The sequence below is a fragment of the Artemia sp. Qi Xiang Cuo genome, chromosome 21 (assembly GCF_049724085.1).
Source record: "Artemia sp. Qi Xiang Cuo chromosome 21, ASM4972408v1, whole genome shotgun sequence".
Classification (NCBI taxonomy): domain Eukaryota; kingdom Metazoa; phylum Arthropoda; class Branchiopoda; order Anostraca; family Artemiidae; genus Artemia; species Artemia sp. Qi Xiang Cuo.
The window spans coordinates 50,643,731-50,667,819 of record NC_142814.1 but is presented as its reverse complement, the minus strand read 5'-3'; the positions used below and the strand labels follow the sequence as shown (position 1 = coordinate 50,667,819).

At 33.5% G+C, this 24,089-nt stretch overlaps 1 protein-coding gene across 3 annotated transcripts in view; it reads left to right on the top strand.

Moving 5' to 3' along the window:
* LOC148939683 (major facilitator superfamily domain-containing protein 6-B-like) overlaps positions 1 to 21,464 on the top strand; it is a 56,280-nt gene extending 34,816 nt beyond the window's left edge. The window contains exons 7-9 of one of the 3 annotated variants that reach the window (XM_089106758.1): positions 6,638 to 6,802; positions 10,077 to 10,172; positions 21,186 to 21,464. In XM_089106758.1, coding sequence (XP_088962884.1) covers positions 6,638 to 6,802; positions 10,077 to 10,172; positions 21,186 to 21,187 — 263 coding nt within the window. In that variant the 3' untranslated portion in view covers positions 21,188 to 21,464. The remainder of the gene's footprint in view (positions 1 to 6,637; positions 6,803 to 10,076; positions 10,173 to 21,185) is intronic. The other 2 variants (XM_089106757.1, XM_089106759.1) reach the window with 2 other exon arrangements.
* Positions 21,465 to 24,089: the final 2,625 nt, after the last annotated feature.

The following is a 24,089-nucleotide window of genomic DNA, read 5'->3' as shown; positions in this document are numbered from 1 at the left end:
CACTGGGTCGATACGATCACCCCTGGAAAAATAAAATAAAATAAACACGCATCCGTGATCTTTCTTATGGCAAAAAAAAATACAAAATTCCACATTTTTGTAGATAGGAGCTTGAAACCTCTACAGTAGGGTTCTCTGATACTCTGAATCTGATAGTGTGCTTTTCATCAAGGTTATATTACTTTTAGGGGGTCTTTCCCCCTTTTTTCGAAAATCAGCCAAATTTTTTCAGGCACGTAACTTTTGATGGGTAGGTCTAAACTTAATGAAAGTTACATATTTGAAATCAGCATTGAAATCTGATTCTTTTGATGTATCTATTGGTATCAAAAACCCGTTTTCTAGAGTTTCGGTTACCATTGAGCCGGGTCGCTCCTTACTTACAGTTCGTTACCACGAACTGTTTGGTGAAACTAGGCATTCTTCAGGGTAAGTGTCTAAGGCTCGGAGTACTCAACGTGGATCATTATTTCCGGGTTTTGCAGTACCACAGCTATAGAATTTACTTCATGAGGGTATAAAGGTGACAGATAATGTTAGCCAGTTCAAGAGTGGGTTGAAACGTTACCTTCTGGGAAGTTGTTAATGATTTAAGCATGTCTCGCTAGTAATTTGATTCCACGTCGTTTATGGTTTATAGACGATATTTTTTAATAGTGTATGCTAATAGTTAAAAGTTGTTATTGTCACTGCTTTTTTTTTTTTTTGTGATTTTGATTTATAGGTGAAGCGTGAATATATGTTAGTAGATTATAAGGATGGAAGCGACCATCATGTACAACCCAATGGGTTTCCCCGATGATTGTTCAAAGATATTTGAAATCAGCATTGAAATCTGATTCTTTTGATGTATCTATTGGTATCAAAAACCCGTTTTCTAGAGTTTCGGTTACCATTGAGCCGGGTCGCTCCTTACTTACAGTTCGTTACCACGAACTGTTTGATGAAACTAGGCATTCTTCAGGGAAAGTGTCTGAGGCTCGGAATACTCAACGCGGATCATTATTTCCGGGTTTTGCATGACCACTGCTATGGAATTTACTTCATGAGGGTATAAAGGTGACAGATAATGTTAGCCAGTTCAAGAGTCGGTTGAAACGTTACCTTCTGGGAAGTTGTTAATGATTTAAGTATGTCTCGCTAGTAATTTGATTCCACGTCGTTTATAGTTTATCGACGATATTTTTTAATAGTGTGTGCTAATAGTTAAAAGTTGTTATTGTCACTACTTGTTTTTTTTTTTTTTTTTTTGCTTTATAGGTGAAGCGTGAATATATGTTAGTAGATTATAAGGATGGAAACGACCATCATGTACAACCCAATGGGTTTCCCCAATGATTGTTCAAAGATATTTGAAATTAGCATTGAAATCTGATTCTTTTGATGTATCTATTGGTATCAAAAACCCGTTTTCTAGAGTTTCGGTTACCATTGAGCCGGGTCGCTCCTTACTTACAGTTCGTTACCACGAACTGTTTGATGAAACTAGGCATTCTTCAGGGAAAGTGTCTGAGGCTCGGAGTACTCAACGCGGATCATTATTTCCGGGTTTTGAAGGACCACAGCTATAGAATTTACTTCATGAGAGTATAAAGGTGACAGATAATGTTAGCCAGTTCAAGAGTGGGTTGAAACGTTACCTTCTTGGAAGTTGTTAATGATTTAAGTATGTCTCGCTAGTAATTTGATTCCACGTCGTTTATGGTTTATCGACGATATTTTTTAATAGTGTGTGCTAATAGTTAAAAGTTGTTATTGTCACTACTTGTTTTTTTTTTTTTTTTTTTTTTTTTTTTTTTTTTTTTTTTTTTTTTTATAACTTAATAGGTTTCCCGCCCAATGACTGTCGAATATATGTTAGTAAGCATTATATTGGATGGTAAACTATTTCCTTAGATTATACAATTTTCTCCAATGGGTTATCCCTGATGATATGACTGATTAAGATTATATAAGCGTTATTTTGGTTAATAAATTATTTCTTTAATTATATAATTTTCTTTAATTAATTATATTTAATTATATAACTATTAAGATTATATAAGCGTTATTTTGGTTAATAAATTATTTCTATCTCTCTCTCTCTCTCTCTCTCTCTCTCTCTCTCTCTCTCTCTCTCTCTCTCTCTCTCTCTATCTCTCTCTCTCTCTCTCTCTCTCTCTCTCTCTCTCTCTCTCTCTCTCTCTCTCTCTCTCTCTCTCTCTCTCTCTCTCTCTTTCTTAGGAGACTGAGAAAAGAGACTTTCCCGATTTTTGTAAAAATAGGTCAAACACCCCCAAAAAGTCGAGCAATTTTAATTAAAATCAAACAATCAGATTGAGCATATTAGCGAACCCTTTCGAAGAGGTTTCGAGCCCCTATATACAAAAGTGTGGAATTTTGCCAGAAGATACATTACAGATTTGGTTTTATTTTGTTTTTTTTTTCTTTGGTGATCGTGTTGAACCCATGATCCAAGAAGAGCAGGAGAGATATCTGATCAAAATTTTGAGATAGCCCTTTGATTCAGGATACTGAAACATCCAATAACAATGCCTTTGGGTATTACATGACCCCCATAGTCCCTGGGGAAAGGGCTGTAAGTTGTACAATTTTTCTATCGTTTGCATATTGTATTTGTTATTGGAAAATAGACAGAAATTTCTTAGGGGGTATTTTCTGTGGGGAGGGGGGGGATGCGAATAGTCCACAGGGAGAATCTTTTGTGGGAAAAAATGTCTCGAAGGGAAATTTTACACCGGGGTGGTAGCGTAGAGGATTTCCTGGCATTTTTTGAAAAAACTGTCAGAAATTAAATTGATTTTTTTGCTGAAAGTAATTAGCAATATCAAAACTTAAAACGAATAGAAATTATTCCTTATATGGGGGGGGGGGGGACAAGTAAGGAGCAACATTAAAACTTAAAACGAACTGAAATTATTTCGTATATGGAGATGGGGCTGTCCGTTCCTCAACCCTGGATATTTACGCTAAAGTTCGAGGTTTTGTTACAATTGTTTAAGAAAGGCTGCTCAAACACAATGCCTGTTGAATTTCAATGAGAAGTATTTTTAAAGAGCTTCAAGACTTACTGTGAAGAGCAAGGTTTGAGGAAGGGACAGCCACCTCGAATACGGAATGAATTTCTGTTTGTCTTAAGTATTGATGTGTGAGACAGGGGAGGGATTTAAAGAGGGGGGGGGGTATGAGATCTAAAAGCCCGGTCCATTTCCATATCTATTGTTTAAATTGTTTTTCTAATAATAGCACACTTTTACAAAGGAAAGCTACAGTAAAAGTGCCATTTTACAATATTTTTGATTTAGGGGTGTAATTACCAATCTTGATTTAGGTGCAGTTTCCACTAAATTTCTCTCTGGCATATCATGTGAAAATAGCCCACAAATCCTCAAAAAAAAAAAAAAAATCGTCAGGTTTCAACCAGGGCCTCTTTGTACCAAGAGCCCTGTTTTTCTCTCCCCTGGCTCCCTCTCGGCGGCTCTGCTTGTAAATATACGTGCCCGCGCTAAAACATGAATAAATAAGTTTATATAAACAAAGATTCTGGGTTATATATAATCTGTATATGGGAATATGGTGCTGCCATCTATGTAAATTGAACATCCATGCTGTCTATAAATATTACCTGGTTGTGTAGTAGCATTCACTACCTTTATGAATATACTACAATCCAGGCTATAAAAAGACTACAGTAAGTTAATTCTGTTTCTACTTCAAATCACTGACTCTCAATGGTATATTTAAATTTAGTATTTTTGTAGACCAAGCCACATAATAGTCAACATTTTTTGGTAAAATCAAAAGTATGGACGATTACAGCGCCAGTTATGCGTCCCGTTTATACTTTGTCGAGTTAATAGAGTTCAATTTTAAATAGTAGAATTTGTGATTGATCGATCACGCGGAGTGTGTTTTCTAGAACTTGAATTGTAACTCAATCTTTAAGCAACATCAAAGATCAGTAGGGATTATCTGCTCGGGACATACTTTTTTGTGCGTTTTTTTTATGAAAGAACATAAAGTGTTTAGTAAATTTTTTAACAAAACAAAAAAAAACTACCTGAAAACAACATAAAGTTTTTAATAAAGTTTGAATTTCAGGTTGGAAAAAAAAACTCGATTCGGGCTTTTCAGGCTTTTAAATATTTCTTAAGCTTGTAAATTGGTCATGAAAGTCCTGATTGCTATTTCAAAAAAATCTTTAAAAAGACCAAATTGGCAATTTATCATAGGGTTTCTACCTTTTCCTAAATGCCAAGAAGTCCCGAGTCAGTCTTTTCTCCAATCTGATACTCAAACTTAACTAAAACTTTTAGTAGCTTTCAAGCAGTAGATTATTCTTTTTGTAATTTGGGGAAGCTATTCAATAACAAGCATTAATAGCGTTATTTCAGGCCACATAATAGTCATGCTGGCCACATAATAGTCATTCTGGCAACATAATAGTCATCCAGGCCTCATAGAAGTCCTACAGGCCACATAATAGTCGTCCATGCCATATAATAGTCATCCAGGCCATATAATAGTCACACTTTCCGGTAAAATAAAAAGTGTGGATGGCTACAGAGTCAATTGTTATTCCAGTTTATTATTTTTTGAAGTAACAATGTTAAATTTTAAATAATAAAATAGTGATTGATTTCTCATGGTTTTAGGCAAAATTTTTGAAATTGAAAAAGATGAAAGACTGGAACAGCAGTTATCCTTACTCTAAGATAGACTTGGCAAAAGTTAAGATACAGTATTAGTAGATAAAGAGCAGGTCCAGTAAGACCAGGTCAAGCTGGAGGTACCCAGTTTGACCTCTTCTCTCCTCCCCTGAAATATTGATCCAACCAGTGAATTGGTCTTAAAAATCCAGTTAAAAAAAACTATGTCTTAAAAAAGAGATATTTTCCAGTGGTCTTAAAAGTACGGTAAAACATCTGTATTGTAGACCATTAGAAGAATCACAGTGGGTTAAACCCCTTCTTCTTCAATCCTTTTGGTAAGGCCCGCCCCCAAATGAGAATTATTTTTGTAAACTATCCCCTTTCTCGAACAACAGTTTGGGATACGGCCTTGGATCGTACTAATTTGTTTGTTTTGATCGGTCATTGAGATAGAGTCCTATTGTAATTATGCAACATAACTAGTTAGGCCCAGTTTTGCGTTGGCACAAAAAATTTTTAGACACTCAACCTGATAAAAATTAAGATGTCGTTAGTCGTTATGCTAATGTACGAAGCAAGAGGTTGTTTTTATTAACGTCCTGACCAACGTTCAGTTGCTGTTGCTTTCATTAATAGAGGGGAATCAGTATCGATAATAAATTTGGTTTTTACCAAATTTATTTGGTAAGAACTAAATAAATTTGGGTTGGTTTTTACCATCATTTTTGGGTTGGTTTTTACCAACTCAAAAATGACAGTTTTTGGAATTAGGAAAAAAGGTAAGTTTGAAACACAAGTTTTTCTATCTCTAAGATAAATCAGGTGTAAGATACAAAGACATAATATAGTAGACAAGGAGCAAATTAGTGCAGGCACAGGATTTTCAAACCAATTTCGTGGCATATTTCATTTTTACACTTCTGTAGTAGGACTGTGACGTTAAAATCAAAAAAAACGACATTTCAGTAATTAATCTTGGCTTTTTCATTGACGACTGTAGTTATAATATAGCCTGGGTAGGGTTGCCAACCCTATTGATTTTTGCTTGTTCTGGTCATTTTTTTTACCTAGTGGTTTCATTTGGGTAACTATTGAAAATTCAGTGATTTTTATTTTATTAGTGATATGCTTTACAATCATAAGAATATGGTAAAATTCAATAGAAAAGGCTCAAAAACCCTTGATTCAGAATAAAATTAGTGTCGGTATTGAAATTTTAAGCTGACAATATGAGGAGAATTTTTGATTGAATAAAATCAGCTGATGAAATTGACCAGGAAGTTAGTAAAATCTATTGCATAAACCCACAAACGTTATTACCGTAAGTGGAGCTGGCACATCATCAATATATTTCTTACCACGGTAATCTTTGTCCCAGTTCAATGACTATATTCTTTGCCTCTGACATCACCATCATTGTCAACAGCCAAGTGTTTCTGTCTCTATGTAAACTACATCCTTTTTTCCTAAGGAAAGCTGCCTCAAACTCATTCTAAAGACATAGATGTTCAAAAATTACATCTTTTCTAATGGTTTCATTAAAACTGCATTGATATTTTAAACTTAGGGATTTTTATCTTCATTTAGGGTTTTTTCCCTCAAGATTTTAATGATTTTATTCTTGGCCTAGTGGCAACCCTGGGCTTCGGCATAAGTTAATGTTTTGCTACCTGTTTTAGTGTTGTATTTATAAGTTTTTAAATATGGCTGAAAAGCTTTGAAATAAAATACTATTATGATAATTGGTCTGCAAATACTAGAGGAAGTGTGTGGCACCTATGCCCTTTCGACGTCTGTGCAACTACCTATTGATTCTTTATATGATGCCCTATTGAAGGTGCATACATTTCAATAGGTTTTGAGTATTAAATTGCTATTAAATTAGATATACTTATCATTTTGACAAAATTGTTATTGTTTTATACGTACTTAAATTATTTATTATTTAATTATTTCAATCGTTAATTTATTCAATAATATTTTAGGTACAGCACTGGGTAGCTTTCTTGGAGGAATTTTATATAATAGATATGGAGGACAAATGACATATTTTATCTTTGGCATTTCCGCCCTTATTGGTAGCATTCTTCACTGTGTTTCAAATTTGCTTATATCAAGAATGTGTCCAATGAAGCCCAGATCAGGATTAGGTAAGACTTTCAATTGCATTTTTCCTTCCTAATTGATAGTTTGTAAGCCATACAAGACATTAAAGTAGTCTTATTTTTGTTAATCAATCTGGTAAGATCTTGCATCTTTTGACAGGAAACGTTTTTTAAGAGAGTCCAAGGACTTATCTTACTTCTCAGGCTGCGTTTCCAGAAAATCATCGTTCATTCATCTCTGATCAGTGGTCTAAGAACTTTGGTGAAAATATCATCAACGCGTTCAATGTCCTATTACGCAGAAAAATTTAAATTTAGAAGCTGTGACTGAGATTAGGAGTTTTTAAGATCCTACCGTTTTGATTGAGCAAAAACGAAAATTCTGAGCAGTAAGATGTAAAATCAGAGTTGTAAGATGTAGAAGAAAAAAATTGGGTCTGTGTTCCATTCGAAGAGTTTTCAGAGAAGTACTTCCTCGTCATGGGTAAACCATCGCTTTTTAGACACTGCTTTAATTTTTAATTTGGGTAAATATTCACACACTTGTTCGTACTATAGCCTCCAACATCCTTTAAAATGGCACAATTTTCACACTTTTAACTGACTGTCGATGTGCTAAGATAACCTCGGCTGTAGTGCCGATGTTAATGTTGTTGATGACCCTTTTAAGCTAGAATCCTTGTTAAGGCAATCTTGTTTGTTTGTCCTGTGGTGGCGCAGTGAGTTTGATCCCTTCTTGGCAACAAGGGACCCAGAGCTCTTACCCGGCTGTAGTGACAAACTTCAGGGCCGGCGCAGGGACATTAGTAGTCAAGAAGCGTCGTTAATCCGATTACTTATTTACTCCGAGTCTGAAAGAAGTCAACAAAAGCGAAAAACACCAAACAATAGAATTGAACAAAAAAACTTCCAAATGTGCTACAATGTATCAGGACCTCTAAAATGTCCCAAAAACTTTTTTAATTATGCTGCATTCAGTGTTTCCACTAGCTCCTTTTTATATTTGATTTTAAAAATTCTCTCTCTTCCACGTTTCCTTTTTCAAGTCTCTTTTTCCACGTTTCCTTCTTCAATTAAAAAGATTATGTCAATAAAAAACTAATAAAACTTAATTTCAAAAAAAATTCTACAAAATAAGTTTTTCTAACAAAAGTAAAGATCCCTAATGAACCAAAAATGAGCAAAAATAAAGTTAAATAATCTTCCAAGCGTAAACCTACCACAAATCACCATAAATAATCTCTTTCTTTTACTCTTTTCTCTTGCATCTTTCTTTACTTTCTAATGTAAATGTAATGCAATGATTCAACTTTCCGATTTTGTTTTCCTTATGCTATCAGCTATTTTACTTTATAAGAAGTAATTAAAATGTATATTTTATATGAACCATCATTATGAACGAATTGATTATATTCAGAATCTTTAGTTTTGTCCTACAAATGTTAACAATTTCCATGTAATTTATGTTGTTTCCAACAAAAAAATGAGTTGAAATTTTTTACCATTTCCAGCAAAAATTTGAGTCGTATTTTACCTCCCAGCCCCTTCCACATGAAATAAACTATGCACACTCGCCTAGAGAGGAGAAAGTTTGATTTAATCACCCTTTCCTTGAGTTATCTTTAAAATTAAGGAACCACCTGTAAACCATAGCTAAAAATTTACATATCCTAAACTACAATTACGAGGGTAAAAATTTTGGGAACTAAAATGCCAGACCAGACTAAGTTAATAAGTATATGGAATCTAAGCTCTTCTTACATATAAAACGTTACTCGGTTTGGCTACCAATTTTAACCACCGAAGTTGTCCATATTGGTTTGAGACCTCCCCCCCCTGGGAACGGCCTTGGTTTTGGTTGGACATATTGGCTTTGGGCTAGGTCGTACCCAGGAATTTTTTTCTGGGGGGGGGGGGGTTACAAAAAAAAACTAAAAACTAAAAAAAAACGCATAAAAAATTGTTTATATCCATTTTTGTTACGTTTTTACGAGTCAGAAAAACATTTCCTTGGGGGAGGGGGGCCAAACCACCCTAACCCCCACTGGTTTGGCCTTGGTTTTGGGTACTCGATTTTCTGACCATATCTCAGACAGTGAGCTGAACGAAAAATATGGTTCATTATCGCTTTATATGGCTGTTTTGAGAGAAAGGATGAGATGGCTAGAACATGCTGTGAAATTTTTGGGAGGGCGGGCTCAACCTCCTAACCTTTCGTTTGACTACATCAGTGAATATTTTCAACATTTGTTGGGTTTGAAAGGCTCTGGAGGTTTGACTTTTGGGGTGAGACCTGGTGGTGATGCATGGGTAATAAAACTGATTCAGAAAATTTGATTTCGATTTATTTTTTTTAGCATTTAGACTTTTTTTTTAAATTGAGAATATATGTGTTTTGTCTTTTTTTTTTGTGTAGTGTTATATAAGTGGATTACATTATATTTTAAAATTGTGCCATTAACATTGCTAGGTATATAATTTTTCGTGTAAAGAATTTCCTTGGGCAAATGTCTATATTACTTTTGGTTCATTTTTATAAAATAATTCCCTAAGGGGCTTCTTAATTTTTCTCTTTTAATATTATCTTTGGAATTCCAGATGACGTAAAAGTAAATGTAAAGCATCGTCTTAATTGATGCTGTGGATTATCTTAATTGGTTAACAGCAGCAATAGGGTTCTTTCTTATTTGTATAACGTGAATAAGGTGAATAGCTTTAATAACCCTAAAGCAGAACACCATCATAAGTATTTCGCCTTGTCATAAGTACTGAAGCAATGCACGATTACTAATTCGAATGTTATTGCTTGTAAATATGATTTTCTGGGATTTACTATTTCTTTAAGCTAGAATTCGTCCAATTTCGCCGTGTAACTTTGGAATCGTGTTTTCAATTTTATTTTATGTATATTTTGTATATTTAGGCCTATTTCCTTATTTTTTTTTCAAAACAGAATTGCTTTAGTGATTTCTCTTTTTTATTATTTATATGTGTTAATATATTTTTCTCTATGTGATATAGGGATCATTATAATTATATTTTATACTTTTAACCAAAAGACCTAAAAAAATAACGAAATTCTATTAATAACGGTTAAGAATGTTTAATAATAAATCAAAAGCTAAATTAGTTATGAAAATCTGAATATTTCTGGTTTAAAGTTGAAATATACGGACTTTTATTGTTGATTTTGTATTAAAAATGTTATTTATGAGTTAAAAAAAATTATCCATCATTAATATATTTTTCTTTCAATTGTAAATGGACAGATAATGGGATCTAAGAAATTATTTTTATATAGTAATATATTTTTCTCTAGCTGATATGGAGATCGTTGACGACCTATCAAGTGAAGGTAAATCTGTTATTAGTGGGTTGATCAGTTCTGTTGATGCCCCAGCTTATCAAACATTTTGTGAGTCCCCCGTAATGTTTTTTTGTGCATTGTATATGCCTCGTAGGTAGCTTTAACATTAATTACACTTGCTTAATTTCTTCTTTTTCTTGTACATCTATATCGGATGAGCTCCCAGCCTTTTCTTGTTCTACTTCTGTTTGATTTAATTAGTAAATGTCGGGCATAAGGTTCTCACATAATTTTTTTAAATGTATATCTTGTCGCACTTAGTTGACCTCGTAGAAAAAATTTTGACTAGATCTCATTTGTTTTTAAATATATTTCATGGTTGCTTTACAATTCAGGATTTGGAAATCTCCCGAATTTTTCCCCGTTTTATGCATATTTCATGTCAAGGTTGGGAATAGTTTTTGTATTTCGAAAGTAGTACTTGTTTAAGAATAGGCCATTGTTTTCCCTTGTTTTCGAGAAACCAGTCTTAAAAAAGGACTACTTTACCGAGTACCGGAAAAGTTTCAAGATATTTTGGCTGACTGGATTCCAGTGGCGGATCCAGGGGGAACGAGTTGGGCTTGCGCCCCCCCCCCTTGCGTAGTCTAAAGTAGTGTAATTTAGTTAATTAACTCAAGTTTGCGTTAATTAAACTTGCTCCTAACGCAAGTTTATCGGATCAACCTATTCCCCCCCCCCTAAAATTTTTTATCGGATCAACCCATTTTTGCCCCCCCCCCTAAAAAATCCTGGATCCGCCCCTGCTGGATTCTCCAGAAAAGAATATGGAAGCTGTAGTGTGTACAGCATAAAGAGATCCACAGTGGTTGTAGATTAGCTTGGAATCTCCTTCCTATTTTCTCAGCCACCTTACGGTCAAGGAAACGTTCGGTCGTATGATACTCAATATAATTGATAACTGTATGAATACCGTTTCACTATGCAATTTTTGTCCCTGAAATTTATTTTGGGGCAAGAGAGAAACACATTTGAAAAACTTATACACATTTGAAAACTTGATAACAGACGAATTATATGAGAACTATCAGAAACGGGTGTAGAAACCTGTAAGTTCTCAAGATTTTGGGAGAACATGGTCTTCATATTACTGCTTTTACGTAAGAGAGAACCTCCAAGACGGGATGCAATTTGTGGTTGCCGATCGGAAGAGCTACTTCAAACGTACAAGAACGTTCACCCCTTGAGTAGTTACCATTTGGCTGAAGACCTAATCTCATGCCTAAGTTAAGTGAACTTTTCTCTCTGAGGTGCAGCTTGATCCAAAAGATATCCTAACCCATCAAAGAAAAAGGGAGATACCGCTACTTAAGGGTGTAACCTCCTGCGATGTCCTATGCCTAGGCCATTTTTAGGAGAGAGAGCACCACTACCGGTGGAATAGGCCATTATTCTTTAGTTTAGAGGGCCACTCGTTCGGTTTAAGTCTAAAGGTCTTGCGTTAACTAAGTGAAAGTTTCCTCGTTACATATGTTTCAATGTACGAAGACATAAGTATAAGCAGCAAAGTATATACATTATATATATATATATATAATATATATATATATATATATATATATATATATATATATATATATATATATATATATATATATATATATATATATATATATATATCATATTCAAAGAAAGAAGTGTTGATATTATGAATAAATTTTGGGATCTTTTGAGTGTTAATGATGTGAAAGAAGGATTTAAAACTAGTATTTATTAGACTAAAAGGCTAAAACTGAGAATAAACAAGGGTCTAGGGGTGATTTTATGTACCGAAACTAAGTGAATTGCTTCATCTAACTAGGTTGTGTTATTAGAAAGGAGAGTGACTGCAATGAAGATTAGATGTAGAATAGAAAAGGTGTTAAATAGGTTCGTGAGAATAAGAAGACAAGTCTTAGAACTAAGACTATGTTACTAAAAGCTCTAATAATGAAAATTAATAACCATAAATCTGAGAGACGGGTGCTTCGAAATTCTTCCTAAGCATGGTTTAGGTACCCCTTTGATTCAGACGTTAAGGACGGTAAGCACCGTCCTGTGTAAGCAGGATGAAGCAGACGGTAAGGTGTTCGGAAACTCATAGGTCTATGAGAATTAAAAGATTAAGATGGTCAGGTCACATTTTACAAATGAATGCTGTGCTTTTTTGGTAATCCAGCTCTGGCCATGTACAAAGAAGCACTTCCTTGAGTTTTTTGAAGGCATCATAAGGGAGGATTTAAAAGAAGTTGGAATCTCATTGGGGAGAGCAGAGGGTGAAGCAGACGGTAAGGTGTTTGGAAACACCCAGGGCTATGAGGATTAAATGATTAAGATGGCTAGGTCGCGTTTTACAAATGAATGCTGTGCTTTCTGGAAAACCTGCTCAGGCTATGTACAAAGAAGTACTTCCTTGAGATGTGTGGGATCATAAGGAAGGGTTTAAAAGAAGTTAGAATCAAATTGGGGAGAGTAGAGAGTGAAGCAGACGGTAAGGTGTTCGGAAACGCGCAGTGCTATGAGGATTAAATGATTAAAATGGTCACATTTTACCAATGAAGGATTATGAGTCATCACGTGCTGTGTTTTTTGGTAATCCTGCTGAGGCCCTACACAAAACAAGCCTTCCTTGAAAGTGTCTTCAAAGGATCATTAGGGATGCTTAAAAGAAATCAGAATATCATTTGGGAGAGAACATGGTGTAGTTCTGAACTATGCATGGGAGAGAAGGAGTGTACGTAACTGTATTCCTGCTACGATGAGCATTAGTAGCAGTTGTATGGCCTTAAAGGTACCTATCAGACCTCATCGTTCAAGGTCAACTGTGTGTCACTTGACGCCGCAGTTGCGTTACGTGCAACGATCTGTCGCCGCGTGGAATAGACTCCCAGTAGATGTAATCCCCGAAATTCTTCTCTCAAGGCGTTCAAGGGAGGTCATAATAAAAGTGAGCTAATTACCAGGACTTGTGGCATATCATTACTTATGATGGAGCTGTGAAGCCTAGAATAAAAATAAATAAGCATGATTTACAGTGTCAATACTGCCTTTCTCAAGCAGTATATTTCGGATTTGTTTTATACATAATAATGTCTGTCCTAAAAAAAAAATCTGTCTTATTTAAATTGTGAATGAGTCAGATTTTTTCTTTTATTGCAGATACGTATTTAGGAGTCCCGCCCCACCCCCATTCTCAGTGAAGTCTCATCCTATCGTAAATACCTTACCATTTCTGAGTAATCAGTCTCTTTTGTGCTGTTCTTATAAATTTTCTTCTGCCCCCATCGAAATGCATTTGTGCTCAGGTCCCTTACTTCTTCTGTCTGAAATTTTCGCCCTTAGTTGTCTTCCATAGCGTTAATGTTAATGGTGTGATGATTGTTCTAGTGAAAGTGCTTATGTAGTCGTAATTGTTGTAAAGTTGTGCTTACTAACCCAGACCAAAAAGATGCATCCATTTATGCACATTTTCTTCCCTTTTTTCCTACTACAAAACGTTAGCTTCCATCATCTGGTTTTCCAGTAAAAACCGACGGCTTGTACTTATTTCGTTTATATATTTCATCTTCCTGTTCTTTTCTGTGAAATCTGATGGTTTATATTTAAAAAAAAAGATGCTTGTAGCTTAGTTTTCCTTGAATTAGGTAAAAATCTGCTCAATCTCTCTAGGCAGAACAATTTAATTTCCCTGACAAGGTAGTTAAAGTTATGCACCGACTTTGCTTTAGTTTTGTCGCGGAGCGACAGTACTGCTCTCGCAGCTTTCTTTTTGTTATCAGACCTCTGCAGCTCCGAAGTGGTAAGATATGCAATCTTGAAATTTTCTCGGGCATGGAAACCGGACAGAATACCCGGTAATCGTGAAACGTATGAAGCTAAGAGAGGAAAGGAAATAATAAATGATAAATAAAACCAAAAAAGGGTGAGAAAACGAGGATTATGTCAGCCAGTGGTAAAATATGAAGACGAAAAACCAGCAAAAATCCTCGTTTTCTCACCCTTTTTTGGTTTTATTTATCATTTATTATTTCCCTTCCTCTCTTAGCTTCATACGTCATGTATAGCCAGTGAGGTCTTAGAAAGTATTTAAATCGTGAAACCGGGCAGAAAAAGTTTAAATGAAAGTTTGTAAAAATTCTAGTATTGTTCCAGGAAAAAAAGACAAGTTTTTCTTATTTTGTTCTGAATTGTTTCAGAACAATTTTACGACGTACTCTTACAGAGCATCAAATTATCTCTCTGAGAACCGAAGAACAATATTCTATATATCTCTTTTTTTAATAATTCTAGAAAAGTCAATTTTGAATGCATAACTCCGATTTTTGAGGTTATATTCTGAAATTTGCCCATTGCCCATTGTATTGGGCAATGGTGCCCATTTGTATTTTATCGAGCAATACTAAAAAAATACGCATAGATGACATGAATGTTCGTATATAGAAAATTGTTTCATTCCTAAAGATAATTTCCAAGTTATCCTGACAATTTCTTTATTTTGATATTCTAGAGGCAATTTTTTTAGACAATTTTTTTAGAAAAAATTTCGGTAAAATTTTCTTGCTAAAGCGTATTGACAGATCTTGATCTTCATAGAACTGAAGCTGACATGGGTTTTCCAAAAATAAGATTCCTTCTCTTAATTTTTCTATTTTGAGGTTTTGACTTTGAGAATTTCCTATATCTATCTAAATAAAATTTCCTAGCTTCGAAGCCAAACTTTTTAGAGACAACTTTGAAATAGAACTTTAGACAACTTTAGAGAGAGAGAGAAAATAGAGACAACTTTTTTTTTAAATAGAGAGAGACAACTTTAGATAGAACTTCATGCTGTCTGCTCGAAAACATAAGCAAAATTTATGTACAAATCGTAAACTTTTTGCAAACAATACAGTAAATCCTGACACAAATTGCAATTTTTTTCAAATTTGTTTATTTTGATGTTGATTATATTTTAGATGTATAATTCCATAGAACGTAAGCAAGAAAATAGGCAGTTTTATATATCCAAAAATGAACTTCACAGTAAGAAATAAAAGCTCACGCAATTGACCGATGGATTTTCATTTAACTGCAGTAAATAGCACACAGTCCTAATATAGATAAAATATTGATAAATATATTATGTAATATAGAAAATATATATAGATATAGGTAAAATAGTGATTATCTATGTAATATAGATAAAATTTTATCTTACTATAAATAATAACAAAAAAAAATTTAGATACAGACTTTGATGACACATAGAACTTATTTCAGAAGTTCTCTAATTACGTGTTGACCTTACAAATTATAACTTACGATATCATAATTAAGCAGCATACGCGATACGGGAGCATACACTTTTATTACCGTGAGATATACTTGCATTTGAACGTGCGATATATGCATTTGAACGTGCGACCCATGGATGACAGTTGCAACAACACTCCATTGGGCCTTGATACCATATGTCTAGCTAATTTTTGTTAAATAAATTATCTATACAAATTTTTTTAAATAAATCTGTTAACCCTCTATCTTCTGACGCAGGATTGGTCCTGTCGGTGAAATGTTTTTGGTAAAATTTCTAGGGGTCTTTAATTTTTCAGCAGTATCTAGTTTCCTTGACTTTAATTATGTTTTATCATTTTAGAAATGTTATATTAAGCTATTAGAGGCAGTTAAAATATTCAATAAAATGGCCTGAAAATAAAGTTGGGTTTAATAATGTAGATCTTACTTCATACAAATTAGTAAGTGCCCGTAACACCTAGCCAATCATGCTAAGTTATGCAACGAGTAGCTAATATCATTATTATGAAGCACTTTTACTGATCAGTGTCAGTTGCTTGTGGGCCATCTCATGGGGGGGGGGCATGTTATTTTGTGTTTGGTGGAATGGAGCAAAGTGTTTTCAACGGATCTTGCAAAACTTTTTTGTGCTAGATTTTTTTGCCTTTTTATGTCTTTCTTCAGTAATGAATATTTAAAAGAAATGAGTATACAAGTTTCACAAAAAAAAGAACATGACATATCTCATTCTTAGCGATTTCATAAAGAGTAATTCGATAGCGACCGACTCCAAGCTAATCTGATTATTCTATACTTATTCATGGAAAACAACATCAAGGTTTTGCCCGACCATCTCCTGAGGATTGTTGGGAATTATTAGAAGTTTTGAATGTTTCTAGACCATGGTGTTGTGCAAATTGACATTTACTCCACTGTATTCTTCGAAAACATTAGTTTTAATCCCTATCCCCCCTCCTATTACATTTAGCTTGCAAGTTAAATACACTCGCTATGTTAGTCAATCCTGAGCACTACTGTAATTATTTCGCAATTTTGAGTTAAATAAATACATTAAATAACATACAGATACATGGGCGCCCATAAGCTGAATTCCAGGGGGAGGCAAACCTCGTCTAATTGGCACTTTTAATTCTATATAAGAGAAATCTCAGAACAAAAATATAAAAATAAGGCAGCATCATTCAGCCAGGGAGGGCGGGAGCCCCCCCCCCTGCCCCCCCATATGGGCGCCCATGTACAGATAAGACTAAAGAGATTATGAAATATTCAAGCTTTTCGATAGAGTTCATGATTAATATTCAAGGTCTATGTGTAGGAAACTCCCTATCTCTTCTACTGTAGGACTGATGCCTATATATACAGTATTCAAGGGGTGGGGCCCAATAATCAGAAAACCGTGAATTTTAGGTCACTTCTAATTTTATCGGAGAGGGATTATTTTAGCCCATTTCGAGGGACCTCTTTATAACACTTGAATTTTAAACAAGTACGCCATACTATTCGTGCTATTAACATACATAATGACACTAATATTACAAAGTATTTTCAATATATCTTATTAGAGGGGGGAGGCAAAATTTAGACAAATACAAAGAATGAATAAGAGGGGTTGTGGAATATTGTACCTTTATTCCAAAATACAGGTAGAATATATGGTTTAGAATAAAGTTCACAGTCAGAACTAAGAAAATTTAAGATTGACAGAATTCATTATCTCAAATAAGCAAGCAAATTATTTTCAGTAACCTTTCTCTTACCCTGTTGTGATACCTGCTACGAAAAACGCAAAAAAAAAGAATTAAAAGAAATATATATATAATTTGTGTTTAATTAATCTAACTTATTACTAGTATACTTACTTGAAAAATAAGTATTCTACGCCATATATTCCACCTACATTTTGGAAAATAGGTAGACACTAGCTATTTCCTTGGAAAATCCTTGTTTGCAAAGAGAAGGCTTTAACAAGGGCTGGAGGATTATAAATTCCAAAAACGTGTTTTGACGTATGGATTGTTCAATTCTAATTCTAAGAATTCTAAGAAACAATTTAATTCTAAAAAATTCTAATTTAATTTTAATTTAATTCTAATTTAGAATTAAAGAAATTCTAATTTATAAGAAATTCTAATTTGATTCTAAGAAATTCCGTAATTCTAAGGAACAATTTAATCATTATGGGATTTCATGGGAGCCAGGCTTTAAGGAAACTTCCTTTGAACACCGCCGTCCAGATCCTCTACAAATTTTTTTTGCACTCCTCCACACCCTAAAATTATATCTGTTGGTAGCAGGAACGAACGTACCCTCAAAACGGGTATTTCGTACCGTTGCGATGACTAAATGAATAGCTATGATTGACGTTAAAATTGGAATTTATTTTAAAATATAAATTGAAATCTATTGACGCTACACAAATACGAGTTTTGACGGCTTGTGACTTGTTTTCAGCCGTCTTGTCAGAGAATTTCCGAAAACATGAATTATATTTTTGCAGAAAAATAGTTTTGCAACGAACATCTGTCGAACAATGAACATCATGTCAAACTTCTGTTTTCCAGTGCAAAGAGGGAGGCATTCATGCCCTTGTCCTCTTGTCTCCATAACCTCTAGTCTTGCTGTTTTACTGTAATTTTCGTTGACGAAATGCGAATAAAAAAAATAGCTAGACGGGAATATTGGCCAGGTACATTCAGATAAAATCATTATTTCACGAACGCATTGCCTATATAAACAGCAAGGTGTCCTCAGAACAATTAAAAAGTAAAGAATGGGAAAAATTTAAAGATAATCTAGACTTTAAGAGAAAAAAACAAAAACTTCAATCACTAAAATACCGGAACTGTATAATTAGATTTTCTCTTTGTTCTTCTGTTAATGTGTAGTACCTTTCAAATTTTCGGTTCTTTTGAGTTTTTGGCTTTTCATGTGTTTAGTTTAAGGCCCTCATTGATTTTAGGTTTTCACATTTTTTTTTCTATTTTGCTTTTGCTGAGGATACCTTTTTTCAATTTGCTGAGGTTTATTTTTTTTCAATTTAAGTCCCAAGCATTCTAATTGATTTGTTTTTTTTTTGTCATGGTTGGTTAGTTTATATCCAGATCTTTCATATTTTTGGTTTTTATTTCTATGTATATACTTCATATTTCTTTTCACCTCTCTCTATCCCCAAATTAGCATTCCTAGTATGATTAAATACATTTTTATTCGTTGAAGTGTCCTTTGTTGTACTAAAAAAAACATGCTTGTGATTGCCCTTGTGTGTAGCTGTGATTAGAGCTATTCCAGAGTAAAAGTTCAACTAAACTTCTTTTTGAAAGCAGGGAATTAAGCTTCAATAGAATTTTAAAATTATAAATATGTCAGTATATAAATCCGAGCATGTTTGTGGTTACTCTTGTGTGTAGATGCGATTAGGGTTCTTCCATAGTAAAAAGTTCTGCTAATTCTTTTGAAAGTATAGGCTTAAGCTTCAGTAGAATTCTAAAATTATGATTTATAACTATGTTTCTATAAAACAGAGCATGCTTGTGCTTACTCTTTTATGCAGTTATAATCAGGAATATACCAGAGTAAAAGTTCAGCTGAAATTCTTTTTTAAAGCGTAGAAATAAGCTTCAGCAGAATTTTAAACTGCCGGACTTATAATTCAGCATATGAATGTCACTTCTAATGCTCAGAAATTTTAACCTCTAATTCCCTCTGAAGTTTTGCTGCTAATATTCAGACAAACACAGATGCCTTTGGTGTTTAAAATTTACTTGTGCCCAGTCCAAATGTGGCCGAAAACTGATACCCTACCCAGAGTAACTTAAATTACCTTAAGACCAGCACACAGTTGTCATAGCATGAAACCATTAAATGATAAGTATAGCGAAGCCTCCTTCTCCAGTCTACTCTGTTTTACGGGAAAACTCGTTTTTCAGTTACCTCTGAAAAATTCAACAAATATTGTAAAACGGTTTCATAGCTCAACTTAAGAATGCTGCTTTTTCTTACCCCATTGCAGGGCATTTATTTTTTTGTTTTTTGTTCCATCGGAGAAGTATTTATTTCTAAACAAACAAAAAATGAATACGATAAAGGTAAATAAAAATTTGCTAGTAGGCCTGTATGTAAAATTAATACTTTTTAGAATATAAATACAAATAGAATATAAAGAAAATAAAAAAAAGTTAATTCTCAAATACAATTAGCCAGCTACTTTCATCAGTAGCTAATTGTAAATGCGAGTATTGTATATATATTAGTAAGGTTGTTTTAGTTTTATATCTTTTAGTTTTACATATGGTGCTATTAACAACTCACTGCAGGACCGAGCCGCTAGAGGACAACACAACTGCATATGCTCCTCCTCCAGCCTAATCTTTCCAAGGCCTCCCTTTTTTGCCCCTTCTTTTTTTTTGTTTTTTTTTCTTTCAAGAAAGAAAGGGTTTATTCATTAATAATAAACATAACAAAACCTGAAGCAAAGCTTGTTTAGGTAAATAATCACCCCACTAGGTCTATAAATAAATTAATTTGGGAAAGGTGACGACAATTAAACGCCAAAAAAAAAAAAAAGAAACGACAAAAAATCAAATAAAAACCATTTGGTACCTCCCATCATCAATCCACCAAACCAAAAAAAAGATAAAGTTCCTATTTGTTTAAATTTTTCTTTATGACTTCTTCCTACTCAACTCGGGGATGACCTGTTTTTCGTTTGTTGCAAGAGTAACAGACAATCGAGCACAAACATCGCACAATCGAGCACAAACATCGCACAATCGAGCCACAAGCACAAAAACAATCACGCAATCGAGCCACAAAATCGTATCTGTCCTAGGGGAATTGACATGTGCATAATTGATATATATGATAAAAGCCCTAGGAAGACATTGGAAAGAGGAAACAAGTTCTTAGAACAAAACAAGTGGAGTCCCACACGCCCACAGAATAATAATAAATAGCAAAATTAAACGTAAACCTTTTTCTTTTGTTACCGCTTCAAAAACAAACGAAACAAAAACTAAACAGAATAATAATACTGATAGACAATAAATTGTCTATTGTCTGAAAAAAACATTATTTTGATCTTATATATCCTCAAAATTGTTGCTAAAGCCGTTAATGATTAGAGTATCCTTTAATCCGTGCTTTAGCTAAATCCAGTTCCGAATGCTAGCTCAGCCTTTATTGTGAGTTTCTTTGTATCCATCCGATTCCAGGAACCAGAGCCGTCACGTATGAGGGGGGAGGGGGGACGCCCCCCTGGTGGTCACTCGGTAAAAAAAAATAAGTTGGTAAAATCGTGGCGCGAAGCGCCACGATTTTTCTGTCGCCGCTAAAAAAAAAATTTCATTTCAATAAAAACACTGACATGTAATCTACAGAAATCTTGAACTTGGTTAGTAATGGCAGATGTTTTACCGACTCCTGCCATGATTTTAGGGATGGTGCCACGATTTTCCATTTGGTTAAATAAACAGCATCAAAATAGTGACATGATATGTACCAAAATCTAAATCTCGGTTGGTAAATGTCGCGTTTTACCAACTTGTGCAGTGATTTTACATATTGTTTATGAAACGGACATTATGCTAATTATTGACAAAAAACAGTCGGTAAAAATGACCAGCCAGTTGGTAAAATCTCTAGCTCCCCCCTCCCCCAAACATTTTGGCTAGTAACGACACTGCCAGGAACTAGTATTTTAACTGAATCCCAGTGTTAATAAAATATCATTGTAAATGAGTCTTCAATGAGCAATTTCTCATAATTAATTATTATTTTATCTTATTTCAGAAGCCTTTTCACAAGTTCAGTACAAGACACCACAAGACGCAGTTAAACTGAGAGACTTGGCTCAAGATTGATATTACTTCTGGAGCTATTGAATCCTATTAGACTTCCATAACTTTATTTTATTGTGTATTTTTTTTATTTTATAATTGTCTGCGGTTTGGCGTTTATTCATGAATTTTTAGGGGAAGGGAAGTTCTTTTTTTTTGGATTCGAGAACCAAAAACTCCCTCCTCCAGCTACAGGCCTTTCAATAGTCGTTTTCTATGGTCTACTTGTAATATCTTTAAAGTTTTTCTATTGTGTTTTATTTATATAAATCCTTATATATACATATATATATATATATATATATACTATATATATATATATATATATATATATATATATATATATATATATATATATTATTAAATGTATAAGTATATACAACATTAAAAGGGTCAATTTATTCTGCCCAAACAACCGGTTCCATTTTTAGAAAAATCATAAATATTACTTTTGTTCAAGATCAATGTTTTAGTCAAATATTTTTGAACATATAAATCAAGGAAATTTGTGCATTTAATTTAAAACTAAAGAATTTTATGTGGCACAATAAATTTAAAATTTTTAAATTTAAATTTAAAATTTTATTTTAAAATTTTATTTAATTTAAAATTTAATTTTGAATTTTAAATTTTAAAATTTTATGATTTTTAAACGCTTAAACCAAGCAACCAGGTTGAGGAGAAAATTTTGAGGACAAAAAAAAGCCAAGAATGACCCAAGTGGCTTCTCGCATCGCACAGACTGCACCATAGTTGCCACACCTAAAAGGTCGTTGCTAAACTTTTCGTACTCTTGAGATATTTTTCGAAAACTGCTTGCTAAGCTGTTCTCAAAGAGAGGACAATCAGAGCAATAGATCAAGGGGATCAAAATATGATTGAATATTAATTGCCAAATAATAGATCTAAAGCCGAACTGGTCAGCTGTAGCAAGACTAATAATTCTGAAAACGACAAACGGTTCTATGACCAGTATGAAGAAAAAAAGAGAAACAATCAAACGAATATTTCACCCGTATACAAAAAGATGTATTCAGCGTTAAAAAAATGAGAGAAAAAGGAAAAAAGTGAAAAGCAGCTAGAATCTAAAACTAAAATAATATAAATAAAAATAGATATAAAACAACCTAACTAATATATATACAATCAATTCAGAAGTACAATTAGCCAGATACTTCCATCAGTAGCTATCTGTATATGTAAGTATTGCATATATAAATTAGTAAGGTTGTTTTAGTTTTATATTTTTTTATTTATATTCATTTAGATTTTAGTTGTTTCTTTTTTCTCTCGTTTTTTTTTACGCTGGAGACGCCTTGTTGGATTCAGGCGATTTTTTTTTATTGTTTTTTTATACTGGTCATAGACCTGTTTGTCGTTCCCAGATTTATTTCTTTGTTTCATTAATTGCCCTGGTGATCATCCCGTTGAGAACGGCTTAGCAAACGGTTTATGGTCATTCTCTCGATAAGCATGAAAGTGTCAGGCACGTTTAGGCATTATGGTGATGACAGGCCAAATCTATGACGATGTCATAATTTTGAATATCCAAAATTATATCCAAAATTTACCTTATTTTTATTCAGAAATTATTAGATAGCAACATTCAAAAGTGGCCTCTGTTCTATGAATAACTTGAAATATTTGTTTTTACACCTGCTTGTGCTGTATGTTTAAATAAATCAAATATTTTTTCTAGTTTCGTCAAAACTAATCGTTCCTTGAATTCAAAAGAAAAAACTGGAATAAAACCGTGCCTTTTTCTTTGATTAAAATACAGTAATGACAAAGGACACCCAGATGATTGGCTCTACAGGAGGAGGGGATAAATCGCCCTTTTCCCGAAAGGGATGGCAAAAATTTCAGAGTAGTTTTGCTAGAACCCCCATATTTTTCTCGAATATTGTAGAACCTTGCCGTTTCTATACGTCTTATTATATTCCTAGAAGGGGAGCCAATGTTCAGTCCCCCTCCTGGCTAGCCAAGGCTAATACACATTAATTATAATATAAAAACACAATCCAATTATTTCGTAAATACTAACTTGAAATGGTTCATTGTTCGACATATTGTAGGTACGACACTAAATTTAAATATTTTAAGCAAAATAAAATAAACACTATCATTTCATTTCTGAAAAAAGTAAATGAAAAAAAAACATAAAGAATCTAATTCCAAGAGGTTCTACCAGTCTGGTAGAACTCATATTAATAGAGTTCTGTTCTAGACTTCTATTATTAATTCTGTTCTAGACTGTAAATTAATTTTAAGTTAGTTAATTGTTATTAACGTTCCAAGACGACGAATAGCATAAAACTATAAGCAAATATATAGATAGATAGAAAAATCAGTGTATTAAAGCCAAAAAATACGGCCATGAACACAAAAAGAGCACAAATATAATAAACTTATATCGGCGATCATCATAAAAGCACAAATATAATGAACTTGTATCAGCCAACATCAACAAACAATGAAATGAAACATACGCTTATAAAACAAGTTGCTTTAACAACATACACTTAATTTTTTTTTTTTTTTTTATTTAATTTGAACTCAACAATTTAATAAAAAAAGAGAAATGCAATGCAATTCCTCATTCAATACTCTTTGGAAATGTATTAATCACTATTGCTTGTCTATAAATGAACGATAAATAAGAATTATATTTGAAGTGAAGAATATATTAAGTCCATGAAGAACGGACTGAAATTTTAGTTGTCTTGATTATAATGAAAGCATTTCATTAGTTAAATTTGTTATTGTCTACCACTTTAGGCAAATGGTAATAACAATAATTAATGATAATTAAATTCTGTAATAAACCCTTAGCTGTCCTTTCTTTGACCTGATAACC